General features: G+C 43.0%; 1 protein-coding gene across 4 annotated transcripts in view; it reads left to right on the plus strand.

Moving 5' to 3' along the window:
* The window catches only part of DZIP1 (DAZ interacting zinc finger protein 1), a 151,245-nt gene that overhangs the window by 39,082 nt on the left and 94,075 nt on the right, over nt 1-18,088 (plus strand). For all 4 annotated transcript variants that reach the window (XM_077483032.1, XM_077483033.1, XM_077483034.1 and 1 more), the window contains exons 4-5: nt 5,456-5,589; nt 13,267-13,434. In XM_077483032.1, coding sequence (XP_077339158.1) covers nt 5,456-5,589; nt 13,267-13,434 — 302 coding nt within the window. The remainder of the gene's footprint in view (nt 1-5,455; nt 5,590-13,266; nt 13,435-18,088) is intronic.

Below are 18,088 nucleotides of genomic sequence, written 5' to 3' on the forward strand. Positions count from 1 at the left end.
GTTTGGAAAAGTACAATGTAAAGTAGTGAGTGTACAGCTTGTATAACGGTGTAAATTTGCTGTCCCCTCAAAATAACTCAACACACAGCCATTAATGTGTAAACCGCTAGCAACAAACTCACTTTTGTTGCCAGCGGTTTAGACCTTAATGGCTGTGTGGTGAGTTATTTTGAGAGGACAGCAAATTTACACCGTTATACAAGCTGTACACTCACTATACATTGTAGCAAAGTGTAATTTCTTCAGTCAGGGCTCGACAAATCCCAGGCACCAGGTCGCCGTTGCGACTAGAAAATGTGCCCTGGCGCCTGGGTTTTTGTCACTGACAGGTGCCTCCAGACACAGAGCACTGTCTGGTAGTCGGGATGGAGCAGGAAGAGAGCGGCTCAGCAGCCTCTGACATCCTCCTCCCTTATCCACACACTGTTGGCAGAGCAGCGCGTAGTGTGTGAAACTGTGTAGAGAGGAGCTGTCAAAATTGAGGCTTAATGTCGGGGTGGGCGGGACCCAGCTTTCCAACACCGACCCCTCCCCTTTCTTAAGCAGCCCAATCATTGGCTGGATAGCTGCCGGGTCCCGCCCACCTCTGACATCACGCTGAATTTGTCAGCTCCTCTCTCTCCATACAGTTTCACACAGTGGAGCACTGCAGGGAGCATTCAGTTTCACAGTTACACTATCGGCTGTGAAACCTGCCAGTGCCACCTGCCAGTGCAATCCAGTGCCACCTGCCAATGTCAGTTAGTGCCACCTGCCAATGCCATCTGCCAGTGCCAGTTAGTGCCACCTGCCAGTGCCAACCAGTGCAATCCAGTGCCACTTGCCAACCTGTGCCACTTACCCGTGTCACGTTCCAATCATTGCCACCTGCCAGTGCAATCCAGTGCCACCTGCCAATGCCATCTGCCAGTTAGTGCCACCTGCCAGTGCCAAGCAGTGCTACATGCCAGTGCCAATCAGTGCCATCCAGTGCCACCTGCCAGTGCAATCCAGTGTCACCTGCCAATGCCAGTTAGTGCCACCTGCCAATGCCATCTGCCAGTGCCACCCATTGCCACCTGCCAGTGCCATCCAGTGCAGTCCAGTGCCACCTGCCATTTCCTGTTAGTTGCACCTACCAGTTAGTGCCACCTGCCAGTGCCAAGAAGTGCTACCTGCCAGTGCGAAACAGTGCTATCCAGTGCCACCTGCCAGTGCTGCCCATCAGTGCCACATGCCACTTCCCATTAGTGGCACCTCAGTGCTGCCTATTGGTGTCCATCAGTGCCCATCAGTTCCAACCTCAATGCCACCCCATCAGTGCCCATTACTGCAGCCTATCAAAGCACATCAGTGAAGGAGAAAAAAAAACTTATTTGCAAACCTTATAACAAAACAAAAGTTGATTTTTTTTTTAATTTTTAAATATTGTCTTTTTCTCTTGGCATCAGGCATGAGCAATTCTTATTGTCCGATGCCCCAGACATGCAGTTCTGGGCACTGGGCAGAGGATTTAAATAACTGGCTCCTAACTTTTTCAGCTGGCTCCTAGATTCTAAGCAAATTCTTGTCCTGTCTTCAGTGTTGTCAAATGAAAAGATATAATAAAATATTTGCAAAAATGTGAGAGGTGTACTCACTTTTGTGAGATACTGTATGTATATATGTGTATATGTATGTGTGTGTGTATATATATATATATATATTTATAAGTCCAGAAGATGTGTGAGAAATCCCCCAATGAATGATCACACCGCCAGCAGGGGGAAGAGTTTGCCGGGCTAAGCTTGTGCAGTGTAAAATTAGCACTGTATGATATTTTAACCCCCCTGGCGGTATTCCTGAGTCTGGCTCGGGGTGAAAATTTAGTACTATTAGTGGTAACCCTGAGCCAGACTCGGGATCGCATCGCTGGATCCAGGATAAACTTGCTTACCTTGTCCCCTGGATCCAGCGATGTCTCCCTGCAGTGCGAGCGAGCCGTCCTCCGCTCGATCTATCACATCGCCGGGCTCCGTTCCCTGCGAGCGTTGCGACGCATGGGGACGGAGAACGGCGCCAAATTCAAAAAGTAAAACACACATTACATACATTATAATGTAATCTTACAGATTACATTGCTGTATTTAATTATTTCACATCCCTTTTGTCCCTAGTGGTCTGTCCAGTGTCCTGCATGCAGTTTTATATAATAAAAACTGTTCTTTATGCCTGGAAACTGGAGATTGTCCATAGCAACCAAAACTGTCCCTTTACATCAAAAGTGATTTTAAACCAGCTAGAAAACAGTGATAATAAATTAGAATCACTCGTAGAATTGAGCGATAGTGATTTGTAGGGAGATCCGTCATCAAATACTGAAAAGTAATGACAGTGACAATTCTGCAACTGAGCAAATTTCAGTGTTTTTGATTTGATTACATTATTGAATAATTTTTATTATTGTTATATTATTGTTTGTTATAATTATTTATAGTTATTTATTATATTATAATTTATGATTTCATTTTTCAAACTTTATCATACCCGGGATGTCTGCTAGTTTGGACAGATTTAAGTGAGTTATTCCTAAGAATTACAGGACTACAATATAAAAGCCAAATTTCCATGCAAAATAATGGTACCGCTTTCAGCACCTAAAATCTGAAATAATCATACCGCCAGGGAGGTTAATTTCAATAATTTTTTATTAAAGGTTTACAATATAAAGATCAAAGATCTCAACTTTTCATTGTACAAAATACAACTTGTTCAGAAAGTTATACATATACTGTTCTGATTTACTTGGAAATTATTCCAGGTATGATATTTTAAATTGAATTAAGCAATCCCTAATGGAGACAAGTTGTTTGAATGGCCTATTCCAGATCTCTTCCCAGTGCTACTAGTCCAGGTCAGGGAAATCCGTCTGCAATTTTTTTTTGTAAATTTCTTTTTATTAATATTTTGCACAATAAAAACAACAAAAGGTGAGACATATCCACGCCGCACAAGGCAGGAAAATTAGAAAAGACAGACAAAAAAACTCACACAACACCCCCCCCCCCTTTTCCAGGTTAACCACCCCGTGGATAAATACACTTCCCTGGATGCAGGGCCCCTACAACATGAGGGGCAGTATCCCCAACATCATGTTAAATACACACAATAATATAACAAGTGCATAGTTTACACTGCAACAATAATAATAATAATAATAGTGCATTCAATCAGTTTCAGAGAGCTATCAAGGCAGCAGCCAGTCTCCAGAAAACCCAATGATGTCACAGAATTACAGAGTCATATCCCCCTGTATGCAGCACCCCTCAGATAACCTTCTCTGCAGCAGCTTCAACCAGGTATTGATTAAGCTAAAGAAAGATCACTGTCCAACCAAATCTTCCAAACTTTGTCAAATTTTTTTGGACATCCTCTACTCAGGTATGTTGCTTCATAGAACGGAATCACTTTATTTACTAGCCCTTTCCAGTACGACAGTGAGGGTGTCATAAGTTTCTTCCAATAGAGGATCATTGCTTTGTGTGCCTAAGGCTGGGTTCACACTGCAGCGGTGACGAGAATCGGATGTGATTAGCACCGCACTGCAGTGCAAATCACATCCGATCTCTGTGTGATGCGAGTTCAGCCATACAGATAGTATGGCTGAATTTGCATCGCACACGGCCCAAACTCGCACAGGACCCTTTTTTTGGTCCGCAGCAGAATCGGATCGCATGGGTGTTCACACCATGCGATCCGATTCCTGTCTGAGTTTGCAGATCGCACTGCGATATGCAAACTGATCTGGGGGTGTCATTAATGTTTCACTGACACTTCCAGCAGTTCGCATAGGGCAGTGTGAACTGCCGCCGGGAGGTATGCGATGCGGGAACCCGCTGCGGATTTGCGGTGTTCCCGCATCGCTGCAATGTGAACCCAGCCTTAAACAGCAAGCTAAGCAAAGTACGTTGGGCCCTAGTAGGTGCCAAGCCCTCCACCAAGCCAAGCAGGCACATTGTTGCCGTCAAGGGCACAGGCACAGATGGAATCTGTTATGCAGTGCACAACAGCAAACCAGAACTCCTTAACTATGTGGCAATGCCAGAAAATGTGACTAAAATTGTCCGGGGAATGCGAGCAACGCCAACACTCAGCCAACGTTCCCGGGTAGATTTTAGATAACTGTGCTGAGGTGTAATATATTCTGTGCAGGAATTTAAATTGAATCAAGTGATCTCTAGCAGACACTAAGTGTGTAAAGGGAATGCTCCATACATCGTCCCACTCCTCCCCTCCCAAATCCTAAACTTCTTCCTCCGTCTGCAATTTTTGTCTGAGGTTAGAGAGCTCAGGGAAGGAGAAAAGATAGGAGGAGCTGGGGGGGAGCTGGCCATCTTAGCTGGATGGAAGCTGTGGGATGAGAGTATAGCACCCATAGCCATTGGATAAAGCGAAGTGGAAAGCTTATCCTCGACACAGTGTTTTCTAAAGGAAACCTTTATCTCTTGATTTTGATTATACTGTTTCTTATGGAGCATATTCTCTTAAATATGATATATTAACAGTCATATTGTTAATTTACAAAATGATTGCCGCTGCAGGTCTTTCCACATACCTAGAGCAGGTAACTCACTTGTCACTTCAGCTCATCACTGCTGGTACCTGTCACAAGACTAGATGATGGGTGGATGGACAAATAACGGTAAATATTGATATATGCTGCTTAAAAGTTTTAGTTAACTGCCATCAGTGTGCATCAGGATAGTATGATGACTTTCTGATTGGGTTTCACACTTTAAAGCACTTAATCATAGAATCTCTGTTACATAGACTGAGATAAATACTTCTGTGTAAACGTGGCAGGTTTACAACTTTGGTTATATGTCTTATTAGTTAAAATGTTTTCATATGCTGGGATCTTTATGCTTTCTCCATAGTTGTTAGAAGTGTCAAGCAGTCCAGCAGCATGGGAACCATGTATTTAATTTCAACCTGAGGCTCTAACTGCATGTCATTTGAATGTTCTCACAGTGTACTTTGGCTTTCTCACAAAAAATAAACAGTTGAGTACAGTCCGTGATACTTTTTTTTGTATTTGCACTAACATCCAATTTTTCAGGATGTTAGTGCAAATAAAAAAAATATTATGGACAGTACTCAATTGTTTCTGTTGCAAGTGCACTAATAAATCTTTAAAATGCTCATAGGTTGTTGATCTCTTCTTGAAAAGTGGACCTAGTCTGTGTGTGCATATGATTTTGGAAGGGACATTAGATTGTAAGCTTCTGAATGGATAATTACTAAGGTGAATGGCTTGGTGCTTTCTGAATAGTTACTAAGGTGAATGGCTTTGTGCTTTCTATAAACTACACCTGAATCATTTAGAACTATGAAAGGAAATAAATAAGCATTGAATTTAGCTGTCCTAATTGGTTTTTCAAGCTTATCAGTACTCCCGACAATTTTCCTGTCTTTGTCTTTTTTTTCCTTCTTTAAGGTGGAAAACAAAGGCAGAGTCCACAGCAATATGATAACTTGTACTATGAAATAAAATGTCTTAAAGAAGAACTTCATTCTACCAAAAAGCAGTTAGAGACTGAAAAAGCAACTCATCTGGAAAAACTCTCTCAGGTAAGATGATTGTGGACAGATGCAGTCAATACTGTATAATAAGATACTTTATTTTGTTTTCTTTTGGAATTTTTTTCTATTTTCTATAGTGTTATATGAATTCAATTATTAGTTAGGTAAAGAACTAATGTGTTGCTCTTTTGTAGATTCATAGGACAACCATAATACAATAGAACCCATGTACTTAGCTGTCAGTATACCTTCAGAAGGTCAAGAGACAGTAAGCTGCCAAGATTAAAATGTATTTGTACCAAAACTATTTTTAGTTTTGGCAAGAGTCAGGATTATTATAATCCTGCCAGATTATTTTTGTGCTGCCTGTTCCCTGTTGAAGATATTTAATTTCATTCCCTGTCCCAGAAACCCCACCGGAAGTGAGAGAATATTTCCACAAAAGTGAGGAGATGTTGTTTGCTATTGTAATAGCTGTCTTGAATGGAAGATTTCCCCTCATATCCTGTTCTGTTGACAGCTGCAAACATTAGAATTTTCCAAAACTTTCCGTCCCAGTAGTAATGGTGTCTAGGATAAATAGAGAGAGTGATTCTCCCTAGCAGGAACAGAGCAATAAATAACCACACATTGTCATTCAGCTGTCAGAACCTTCTACTTTCACTTTATTTCTTGTATCCCCTTGTATATGGATCTGTTTGACTAACACAGGTACTTGTAGTGTCTGAAGTGTTAAACCAAGTCAGATTCACATTAAAGTGGATGTAAACCCACTTATCCTTTCTAAACTACTGCAATGTTGGTTATCTAGAAGGCTATACATGCCTCCTGCATGTATACTTATCTGTCAAATGTCTCCCCTCTGTCTGTTATGAGACCCAAAAAACTGCAGATTCTGTGGGTGGGTCTGTTTTCCAGGGCTCAGCGGGTGGAGTCGTGATGTCAGTAGACTCCCTGCCCACCTCTACACTCCCCTTATTAACATGCATATTCTCATGTGTATTTCTTACACTGAACTTCTGCTATGATCTCTAACATCCAGTCAAAACCCAGAAAAGTCCTCACATGACTTCAGCATGCCAAATCATGCTGAGGTGTGGAACAGCCAATCCTTGCAGAGCAGCAGTAGAAAGGAGTGGGAGGGAATTAAAAAATAATGCATGTCTCTTAGGCTAGTGCACAAGATATATAAATCACCTGTCACTCACAGCAAGGGGGAGGATTTGACAAAGTTTTTCTCTGTTTGTTAAGATTTATCTCACTGAACAATAAAAGATGATTGCTCAGAGATGGATTCATTCTTTGTGGCAAGACTGGGCTCAAATGATAGGAAATCTTAAACTCTACATTATGACATCAAACAAAAATAAATAAATAAAAAAACAATTTCGGGTTTACATCCACTTTCAGTTCACATTAGTCAAAGTTAATTCAAATTTGGTATACTGAAGTCAGACCTGTACAAGATGAATTTAGATTAGTTGCTTTGAATTAGAATTTAAACATGGACAAGGACACGTAAGGAGATGCGTGTGTGTGTGTGTGTGTATTCATACATATATGTATATCTCTCTTTATATATATTTAGAGAGAGAGAAAGAGAGAAAATGTGAGAGATAAATAGAATTAGTAGCTTGTCTGTAGGACTAACAGAGGTAACTCAATTCACTAAAGATTATCACGTGACACATTTTTTCCAACTATTTCATGCGATATTCAAAATGTCAATTTACTGTCATTTTATGCGGTATTTACCCCTCTAGTACAAAATGCACTGTAAATACCGCATAAACTGACTCTAAAGTCAACTCACTAGGGCGTGGTCTAGCCATGTGTTATTCAAGGAATGTATTCAGCGCTGGCTGTTAAAGAGCCGACAAACGGTGTTGTGATTGTTAAGGAGTGGGCTGCTGCCCCATCTTTAAAGTGTTACTAAACCCACAACAGTAGAATCAGTTGGTATATGTAGTAAACCATGCTTGTTATACTCACTGTGGAACCTACAGGTTTAACCACTTGACCACTGGGCACTTAAACACCCTTAATAACCAGACCAATTTTCAGCTTTCGGTGCTCTCACATTTTGAATGACAATTACTCAGTCATGCAACACTGGACCTATATGAAATTTTTGTCCTTTTTTTCACACAAATGGAGCTTTCTTTTGGTGGTATTTAATCACCGCTGGGTTTTTTATTTTTTGTGCTATAAAAGAAAAAATACAGAAAATTCTGTAAAAAAATGAATTTTTCTTCATTTCTGTTATAAAATTTAGCAGATTAGTAATTTTTTCTTCATAAATTTGGGCCAAAATTTATACCACTACATATCTTTGGTAAAAATAAGTACAAATTGGTGGATATTATTTGGTCTTTGTGAAAGTTATAGAGTCCACAAGCTATGGTGCCAATATCTGAAAATTGATCACACCTGAAGTACTGACGGCCTATTTCAATTCTTGAGACCCTAACATGCCAGAAAAGTACAAATACCCCCCAAATGACCCCTTTTTGGAAAGAAGACATTCCAAGGTATTTACTAAGAGGCATGATGAGTTTTTTGAAGTTGTCATTTTTTCCCACAATTCTTTGCAAAATCAAGATTTTTTTTTTTTTTCACAAAATTGTCATATTATCAGTTTATTTCTCACACAGCATATGCATACCTCAAATTACACCCCAAAACACATTCTGCTATTACTCCCGTGTACGGCGATACCACATGTGTGAGACTTTTACACAGTGTGGCCACATACAGAGGCCCAACATGCAGGGAGCGCCATCAGGCGTTCTGGAGCACCCAGGACAATTCTGACATTTCTCTCCTACATGTAAAAATCATCATTTATTTGCTAGAAAATTACATCGAATCCCAAAACATTATATATGTTTTTTTAGCAAACACCCTGGAGAATACAATGGTGGTCGTTGCAACTTTTTATCTCGCACGGTATTTGCGCAGCAATTTTTCGAATGCTTTTTTTTGGAAAAAAAAATGTTTTGTGTTTAAAAAAAAAAAAAAAACACAGTAAAGTTAGCCCAATTTTTGCATAATGTGAAAGATGAAGTTACGCCGAGTAAACCGATACCTAACATGTCACTCTTCAAAATTGCACAGGCTCGTGGAATGGCGCCAAACGTCGCTACTTAAAAATCCCCATAGGCGACGATTAAATTTTTTTTTTACTGGTTATATGTTTTGAGTTACAGAGGAGGTCTAGGGCTAGAATTATTGCTCTCGCTCCAACGTACGCAGCGATACCTCACATGTGTGGTTTGAACACCGTTTTCATATGTGGGCGGGACTTACGTATGCGTTCGCTTCTGCATGTGAGCACATGGGGACAGGGGCGCTTTAAAAAAAAAATAAAAAATTGTATTGTTCATTTTACTTTATTTATTTTAGTTTGACATTTTTTTCCCCAAAAATAAATTTTTTGATCACTTTTATTCCTATTACAAGGAATGTAAACATCCCTTGTAATAGGAATATGGCATGACAGGTCCTCTTTACAGTGAGATGTGGGGTCAATAAGACCCCGCATCTCACCTCTAAACTGGGAAGCCTGAAAAAAAAAAAAAAAAAGATTCTGGATTTGATAGTATTGGCGAGAAGGTAGAAGCACCGGAGGGCGGCGGGAGGGGGGGGGGGTGTCTATGGCTGGGTATTGCAGGGTATCACCGACTATGGCTGGGTATGGCTGGGTATATCAGAGTATGGCTGGGTATCTCAGAGTATGGCGTTGCAGAGCATTGCAGGATATTGGAGGGTGTTGCAGAGCATTGCAGAGTGTTGCACGGTATTGGCGGGTGTTGCAGAGCATTGCAGAGTGTTGCAGGGTATTGGTGGGTGTTGCAGAGCATTGCAGAGTGTTGCAGAGCATTGCAGAGTGTTGCAGGGTATTGGCGGGTGTTGCAGAGCGTTGCAGAGCATTGCAGGATATTGGAGGGTGTTGCAGAGCATTGCACGGTATTGGCGGGTGTTGCAGAGCATTGCAGAGTGTTGCAGGGTATTGGTGGGTGTTGCAGAGCATTGCAGAGTGTTGCAGGGTATTGCAGAGTGTTGCAGGGTATTGCAGAGTGTTGCAGGGTATTGCAGAGTGTTGCAGGGTATTGCAGAGTGTTGCAGAGCATTGCAGAGTGTTGCAGGGTATTGCAGGGTATTGCAGAGTAATGGCAGGGTATTGCAGAGTATTGCAGTGTAATGCAGACTATTGCAGGGTAATGCACAGTAATGCAGGGTAATGCAGAGTAATGCAGGGTAATGCAGAGTAATGCAGAGTAATGCAGAGTAATGGCAGGGTATTGCAGAGTATTGCAGTGTAATGCAGACTATTGCAGGGTAATGCACAGTAATGCAGGGTAATGCAGAGTAATGCAGGGTAATGCAGAGTAATGCAGGGTAATGCAGAGTAATGCAGAGTAATGCAGAGTAATGGCAGGGTATTGCAGAGTATTTGCAGGGAATTGAGGGGTTAATTTTCGGTGAGCAGCGATGTGGGCACTGCAGATGCAGCCCACATCGCTGCTGACACCGATCTCCTCCCCCTCCGCTGTTCCGATCGGTACAGAGAGGGGGAGGGAGGAACCGGCGTCATAACATGACGCCGGTTTGTTTACAAGTGATCACTCCGTCATTTGACGGAGCGATCACGTGGTAAACGGCCGCGACGAGCGGCCGTTTACCGTGATCCGTGATGCGCCGGGTCCTGTGGACCCGGCGGTCACGGATGCTCTCGAGTGCGCGCCCCAGGGGGCGCGCGAGAGCGGAATTCTGGGAGGACGTCATATGACGGCCTCCCACAGTTAAGAAACCGCCCTAAAGCCGTCATTCGGCTATAGGGCGGTTATTAAGTGGTTAATCATTTGCATTTTGTAAAAAGGCTGTATAATCCTGGCTTCTCTGATCCTCCTTCCACTGTCCCCTGATTTTTTTCCTGATAACGCAGAGCCTATGGAGTCAGGCTGCACATGCTGAGTTTGGTGTGTATTGCTAGAGAGGTTTTTTTCTTGGGTGAGTGATTGTGTTCAGCGCTGTCCAGAGAGAGCGTTAGTGGTCCTGCAGTCTCATAGGACAGTCAGAAAACTCCTCCTACAAGCTTTAATCAGTGCTTAGCTGGACACTGATAGAAGTCACAAGACTGCTGTAACTGCTGATGATAAAAGATATTTAGCAGTTTATATTTACTGAAATAATTGCATTTCCATGTTCTGTGTGCTGTGGGAAACCAGTTATAGTGAATGCAGGGTCCTGGGTTTAGTAACACTTTAAGGGTTATAACCTTCCTACTTACCACAAATGCAATGGCCTTTTTCCATTGAGCCCAGATTAAATTATTTTAGTAAGGATTCTCCCAGACCTAAAACAGTTTTGCCTGGGTTTAGTAACACTTTAACAACCACGACTCATCTGCTGACAGCAGAATGTAAACACATTTTTTTTTTTTAAAACAGTGTTGGGTTCTCCCCCCAATCCATACTAGGCTCTTCTAGTCTTGTTTGGATTTTGAGGGGAAACTCACTCAAAAATTAGGGGGAAAATTCCTCTCAAAATCCATACCAGACCTTTATTATGCAGCCCGGCAGGCCATGAAAGGGGGGGAGGTGAGTGAGAACTCCCCCCCCCCATCCTGACCCATAGCAGTCCACATGCCCCCCCCCCCAAGCACCTTAACCCCATTTTGATGAGGACAGAGCCTCTTCCCCACAACCCTGGCCCAGTGGTTATGGGGGAGAGGGGGGTGAATTATAGTAACCTGAAAGCCCCCTTTAACAATAGGGACCCCAGATCCCAGCACCCCCCAGAGCCCCTACCCCACCCCCTGTGAATTAGTATAGGATATATAGTATCTAGGGGTGCACCAAATGGGTTTGGTGCCGAAACCGATACAGAAAATGAAGAATACACTAGGCCGGAAACCGAAAACTGATACAGAGAATGACCGATACCGAAACTTATTTAAAAAAAAATATTTTTATACAGGATATGGTCAGAGACTGGGGACATGGTACAGGAGATGATCAGAGAGTCAGAGACTGGGGACATGGTACAGGAGATGGTCAGAGACTGAGGAAATGGTACAGGAGATGGTCAGAGACTGGGGACATGGTACAGGAGATGGTCAGAGACTGCAGAGATGGTAAGAGACTGCGGACATGGTACAGGAGATGGTCAGAGACTGAGGAAATGGTACAGGAGATGGTCAGAGACTGGGGACATGGTACAGGAGATGGTCAGAGACTGCAGAGATGGTAAAAGACTGCGGACATGGTACAGGAGATGGTCAGAGACTGAGGAAATGGTACAGGAGATGGTCAGAGACTGGGGATATGGTACAGGAGATGGTCAAAGACTGCAGACATGGTACAGGAGAGGGTCAGAGACTGGGGACATTTTACAGGAGATGGTCAGAGACTGGGGACATTTTACAGGAGATGGTCAGAGACTGGGGACATGGTACAGGAGATGGTCAGAGACTGGGGACATGCCCGTCATGCAGCTTGCCAGCACCCATCATGTAGCCTGCCAGTTCCTGAATAAGAGCGACGATCTCCGTGTGTCACGGAGCTGCATTTGAATTGCCCGGGTCACAGTAACGATGTCCCGCTTCCTGTAATCACGTGACACTGGTTCAATGTCCCACCATTGGATCAGTGTGCCGTCTGTCAAAAGAGGCGGGACATTGTTACTGCGGTCTGTGTAGTTAAGCTCCGTGACACACGGAGATCACAGTGAGGAGGGAGGGAGGGGAGGAAGAGAAGAGAGGACCGCGGCGCACCTCACCAGAACGAGACCCCCGTACTGGGCGGCACCAGGGGTGCGGCCCGCCCCATTTTCGGTGCCATTATCAGCTTAATTGCATGTTCCTGAAAAAGGCAATTTTCAGACGATATGTTTCGACACCCGAAATTTCGTAGCATGCCTAATAGTATCCCTTCTCATTCACCAAAAAAATTTGCAAAGTAAATAAAAACAGACAGGTTTTGGCAAGTCCTTTATTCAAAAACTCAAAAAACTGAAGTAGATCCAGCATCAATCACGGTGAACTCTGGCCACTGATCCAAACAAAACGAAAAAAATGTAAATAATCTGACCCTCACTGACGCTTGGCTCCTGCCGCCAAGTAAACTAAGGGGGGGGGGGGGGTGGGCACCTAATGATGTCACCCAGCCCCCTTATGACATCATCGAATGGGGCATGTTGTGTTAATGACACCATAAGTGGGCTGGGTCACCCGGTGATGTCATTAGGTGACTCCACCCCTTAGTTTTACTATGTACCCCATATTCATGGAAGGGAGAGATCTAGGGCCGCCTTATTAAAGGGGGCTTCCTGATTCTAATAAATTACAGTGAAGAGAAAGCTAAATTAGGGTCTGCTAGCAAGAATCGAGAGGAAAACGCCACACAAATTAAATAAACATTGCATGTGCAATTTACTGTAACTCAAGTTTTTTCATGAATTGTAGGGATTTTTGAAATTTATCAATACCCATTTGGAATTTAACTCTTTGTGAATTGAGCCCAATGTCTTTACTTTTTCATGTATGTATGTTATAGGGGCATGATACATGGGCTGTAAAGGGGTCTTCAGAGCTGTACCTGTTTGCTTTGAGAAACTCTCACTGACTCCCCAGTCTCTCATGTCTCCCTACCTGAAACAATCAAATAGATCTTAAAGTGGTCAAATATTTAACTATCTTTCGTATCACTATATTTTATACAGATACAGGAGAGTGAACATAAGAAAACAATGGAGCTGGAAGTTTTGAAAAAGTTTGACAAGTGGAAAGCAGAAGAAAAAGAAACTTTTGAAGAAGAAATGAAAAAAGTGAAGGAAATGTTTATGAAAGAGCTTAAAGAACTAACTGATAAGAACTCCTCTTTGGATAATGTAAGTAACAACTGTAATATGATACTATTTAAAGTGTTTAGTTATGAAAACAAATGGTCCAAGGACATAAAAAGTAAATACCCAGAGATGCCTGCACATGCATTTTGTTATCATACAGAGTAAGGCCTCGTTTACACAAGGTGGATGCCCTCAGCGGAGTCCGTCAGCTCAGCAGGAGATCACTCCGTTGATCTCCGCTGAGCCAGAGGATGACAGGTACGTCTCTGCTCACTGAGTGGGGAGGGGCCTGTCAGAGCGCCACTGATTCCTATGGCATGTCCATGTTCATCAGATCTTATCCAATCTGATCCACCAAAAGATGGCGAATGTATCGCCATACATCTGATTTTAGCGGATCGAATAGCAGACAGGTGTCAGTGGACACATCTCCGCTGACATCCGTCTCCCTATAGGAGTCAATGGATGGCACGCTCAGATCCACCTGAAAAAGGGAAAGGCAGATCTGAGTAATTTAAGGCACACTATACAAATCTCAGCTTCAAGCTCCATATTCAGAGCTGCATCACAATGGGGTTGATTTACTAAAACTGGAGAGTGCAAAAACTGTCACGGCTGTGCATGGTAGCCAATCAGTATAAAGGGGAATGGTTGTGCTAATAAAAGAAATATCAAATTCCCCAAACCAATCACAAATTAATATATATGTGCAAAATCCAATGTGCAAAAGGCCATATACCCTAAGTACATGTAAATAAATATAGATAATATCACTCTATATATTAGACAGCAATATAATTGAAAAAGGTGTCCATATAAATTCTTATAGTGCAAGTAGATACAATGATTAAAGTAAAATAATCATTAGGTGCAAAGTCCACATGTATTGTATAAGATGATTAAACTTAAATTAATCATAAAGTGCAAAGTCCACATATGGTGTATGTTAAATCCAATTCCACAGTATAAAGAGGAATGAATGAAAATTCAAAAAGTGAGTTGAAAGACAATTCTGCCACCATCAAGAGGGTAAAGGGTGGATCTATCCTCAGGGTGCACACCACAAAAGAATATATTAGGGACCCTTACCAGATGAAATGGACCTCCAGTTCGTAGCAAAGTCGTTAGTGCCTGCAGATATAACCCTCTGTGGGGTCTTTACATCAATCTGGGATGTCAGTCCTCCAGATGCCTCCTCACTCGCAGTGCCAAACTTCCTTCCGCTGTACGGAGAGAACCCGCTTGCTAATAAAGTAAGCCAAGACACTCACCCAGAGCTGGAACGGGCCACATAGGAGGGTGTAAAAAAGGAGGGAACTCCAATAGTGTGTTATCCTTAACCACTGTTTGCTTTATTAAAAAAAAATTCATATAAAAGATTTACAAAAGATTTAAAATAGAGAGAAATTTGCCAGCAATAAAAATATTCAGCGATCACCCATGCTTCCGGGGTCACGTACAGCGTTGTGACGTCAGTGTGTAGCTAAACCCTGACATGTTTCGTCACACGTGACGTTTTCAAAGGGCACCACTCCCATTTTTTTCTCAGTGTTCAATATTTCTCGAGTTTGATCCCATTTTAATATCTTGAAGTATGGAGTGCAGCTTAGAGAAGTTGGCATTCTTGCACTACCCTCATGCCTCCTTTTTTTTATTATTCTATATTTACATTTTTTGGCAGTATAAAAAATACAGTATAGGAATACTAACATATCAGCCTGTCTGCAGGGGTAACCCCTTTCCAAGTGTTATTGAAAAAAAAGCAAAAACCTTGGTTACACCAGAACATAGCTGAAGGTTACAGATACATCTAGTGGTGAGGATGGACTGGGCAGCAGCTGGCTCCAGGTCACGACCCCCAGGGTCCTTCAGCTCACACCCACAGTAGGCAACAGGAAGATAGGGATAGTAAGGGAATAAGCCAAGGTTGGGGGCCACAAGCAGACAAGGAGTTCACGCCAAAGGTTCAGGGTCACAGGCAAACAGGGATAGTTGGGGACACGCCAAAGGTCAGGGTCACGAGCAGACAAGAATAGTTGAGAACACGCCAAGGTCGGTAGCAGAAACAAACATAGAGCATACGGCAAGCAGGAAACAGGAAGCCAAACACACAAAAGTTGATCAGCAGGGTTGGCCTGCAATGCACAGGTTAATATAGAGTTCTCTGATAGGAGCTAGGGTGGAGCCATGCCAGAGGAGGGATTATAGAAGCAGTCAGGTGAGAGTCGGCTGGTCTCTAGAGATGAACACATGGAGACAGGTAAGCTGACAGACAAACTCTATTGCATAACCATGACAGGTACTCACCTCTCCACTGGCTTCCGGGTCTTCAGGGAGTTCCGTCAGAGATCTGGTGACATCACGGACATCAACGTCACCCGACTCCTCCCCCCCTTCCCCAAGTGCCTCTGTCTGCTAACAAAGGGAAGGCGGAGGAGTCCAGTGACGTTGAAGTTCTGATTGAATGTAACGCGTACGGGGGAGGAGCTATGCATTACGTCACCCGCTGCTGCCCTACGGAACTAACAGGATTGTCGGCTTTACATGCTGTGTTTTTATCATCTTTATGTGAGTAGTTTGTGTTTGAACACAAAAATTAAATCTTATACTTAAGCGGTGAGCACTTAGATCTTTTCTTTCTACCCATGACCTGCCGCCCTTGCTGAGATCTAAGGAGATCTGAGAGAAGTTTATGGTCCGTGTTAACCCTTTTGATACCCGCTTGCATGACCACCTGTTTGCACAGGGGTCCATTCCATAAGGTGAGAGTGATTAGTTAGACCGGAAGTGGAGGGATTGTCATGCTACTGTGGAAAAACAAATTACTTACGTCAGTGCTACAGTTTAAATTTAAAACGTATTTGTGTGAACTGTGAAGTTATGTCATGGATTGTGGAAACAAATTAGTGTCGGGTGATTGTATATAGTGTATACCACATTTACCACTGACTAATGCAGAGTTGCAATGCAAGGAGATCAGCTAAAAGTAGTTGGATCTGTATGTGCGTTATAATTATTTGAAATTAGCCGATTAATCGATTTAAAAAAAATGATTAATCGAACAGGAAAATTTTAATCAGTAACAGCCCTAATATATATATATATATATATATATATATATATATATATATATATATATGTAATAAATATAGTGCAGCACTATTCTGTTGCTATTAAGAATTCCACACATTGAAGAAAGTATTTTTGCACTATGAAGAGAGACTTTATTTGTACAGTTGTGAGAAGCATATGAAGCATCTTGTATAAACGTTGCATTATAGCACTTTATAAATTAAGTTTGCACTTCAAAACATATTTTAATCTATTTATGCTATGTGTAATGTTCTCAATATCTGTGCTGTAAGCTTACAGTATATGATTATGTGCATATGGTTTGTTTAAACATCATATATACAGTATATATTTAGTTTTGTAGGAGGCATAGCACTGTACCATATTTCTCTTTCACAGCTCCTTAAATCTTGCCCTTAGTTTTATCATGCCACCTTCAGGAGAGGACTAGGCAGAACATTTAAAACATGTAAAAACAGCAAGACTGCACAGCACCGCTCTGGCTATAACCCCTCACCCTGCTTTCTGCAGCTAAGTTTTTTTCTGCCTAGTGTAGAAGAAGGACCTAGTTCCCTGAGGGGACCATTGGTTCTGCAATTTTTTTCATTTTTTCTGCAATTTTGTTCCTGTGATCTACAATCAACAGCCAGGCTGGGTGACAAGCTGGATAATATAGATCTTTGTAGTCTCCCCAGCCTGGCCATCAAGTGTGAGCAGACCCTGGCTACATACTGGGTCGGCCACAACATGCCCCTCTTGCTCCAGGGGTGGCTGATGAGCTATATGCTCCGGGGAACACATATGACCGGGATACTGCTGTCTGTGTCACAGTTTGCCGTGGCCAACAGCCACCCCGTACTGCTCGGGTGATGGGTCTGTGGCGGAATGTGTCCAGCAATCCCAACAGGAGGGGTAAGTACGGCTGTCCCTGGAGAGCAGCTGGGCATTCCCTGGGAGGTCGACTAGGGGGTCTGTCACTCTCCCTATCCCTCATTCCCTCCTCCCCCTGCTGGGGCCGTTGTGTGATGTGTGGTGTATGTACTTGGCCGGGGGGGGCTCTGGGCTTTGGCGGGGGGCTGCGTTTTTTCTTTACTGCCCTTTATTTATTCTCTGTGAGGTGCTTGGGCTATTTTGCATGAGGAGAGGCCACCGCATGGGCCGTGGCCATTTTACTGAGGCCACGGCCATTTTCCTGTAGTCTTCTGCATTGTATGTGCTGTCAGCCTTTTCTAGAACATTCGGCGGCCATTTTCTTGGTGAATTTTGCTAGGACAACCAGTGGCCATGTTCTTGTAGCCTCTGTGGAGAGCTCTGATTGAGACTCGGATCCCGCGGTGACTGGCGGCCCCTGCCTAGTGTAGGAGAAGGACACAGAGCACTTATCACTGTGGTGCAGGATCCCCTGAAGATGCAGGATGCAGCAGAAACCTCTGCTGAGGGGGCGGTCCCTTTTGGGTCCCGCAAACCGGCCCACATGCCTAAAGTGTTTCCGTATTTTACTTATTTTGATAAGTTCATCTACAAGGAATGGAGAAGCCCGTAAAGGGCCTTTTTCCAAGAAGAATGGCGGTGCGTTGCCCCTTTGAGAGCCTACTGAAAATATGTGCTTCTCCCCCGGTTGTAG

Source organism: Lithobates pipiens, unplaced genomic scaffold (genome assembly GCF_037356315.1).
Source record: "Lithobates pipiens isolate NorthernLeopardFrog02 unplaced genomic scaffold, aLitPip1_a1.2 Scaffold_16, whole genome shotgun sequence".
Classification (NCBI taxonomy): Eukaryota; Metazoa; Chordata; class Amphibia; order Anura; family Ranidae; genus Lithobates; species Lithobates pipiens.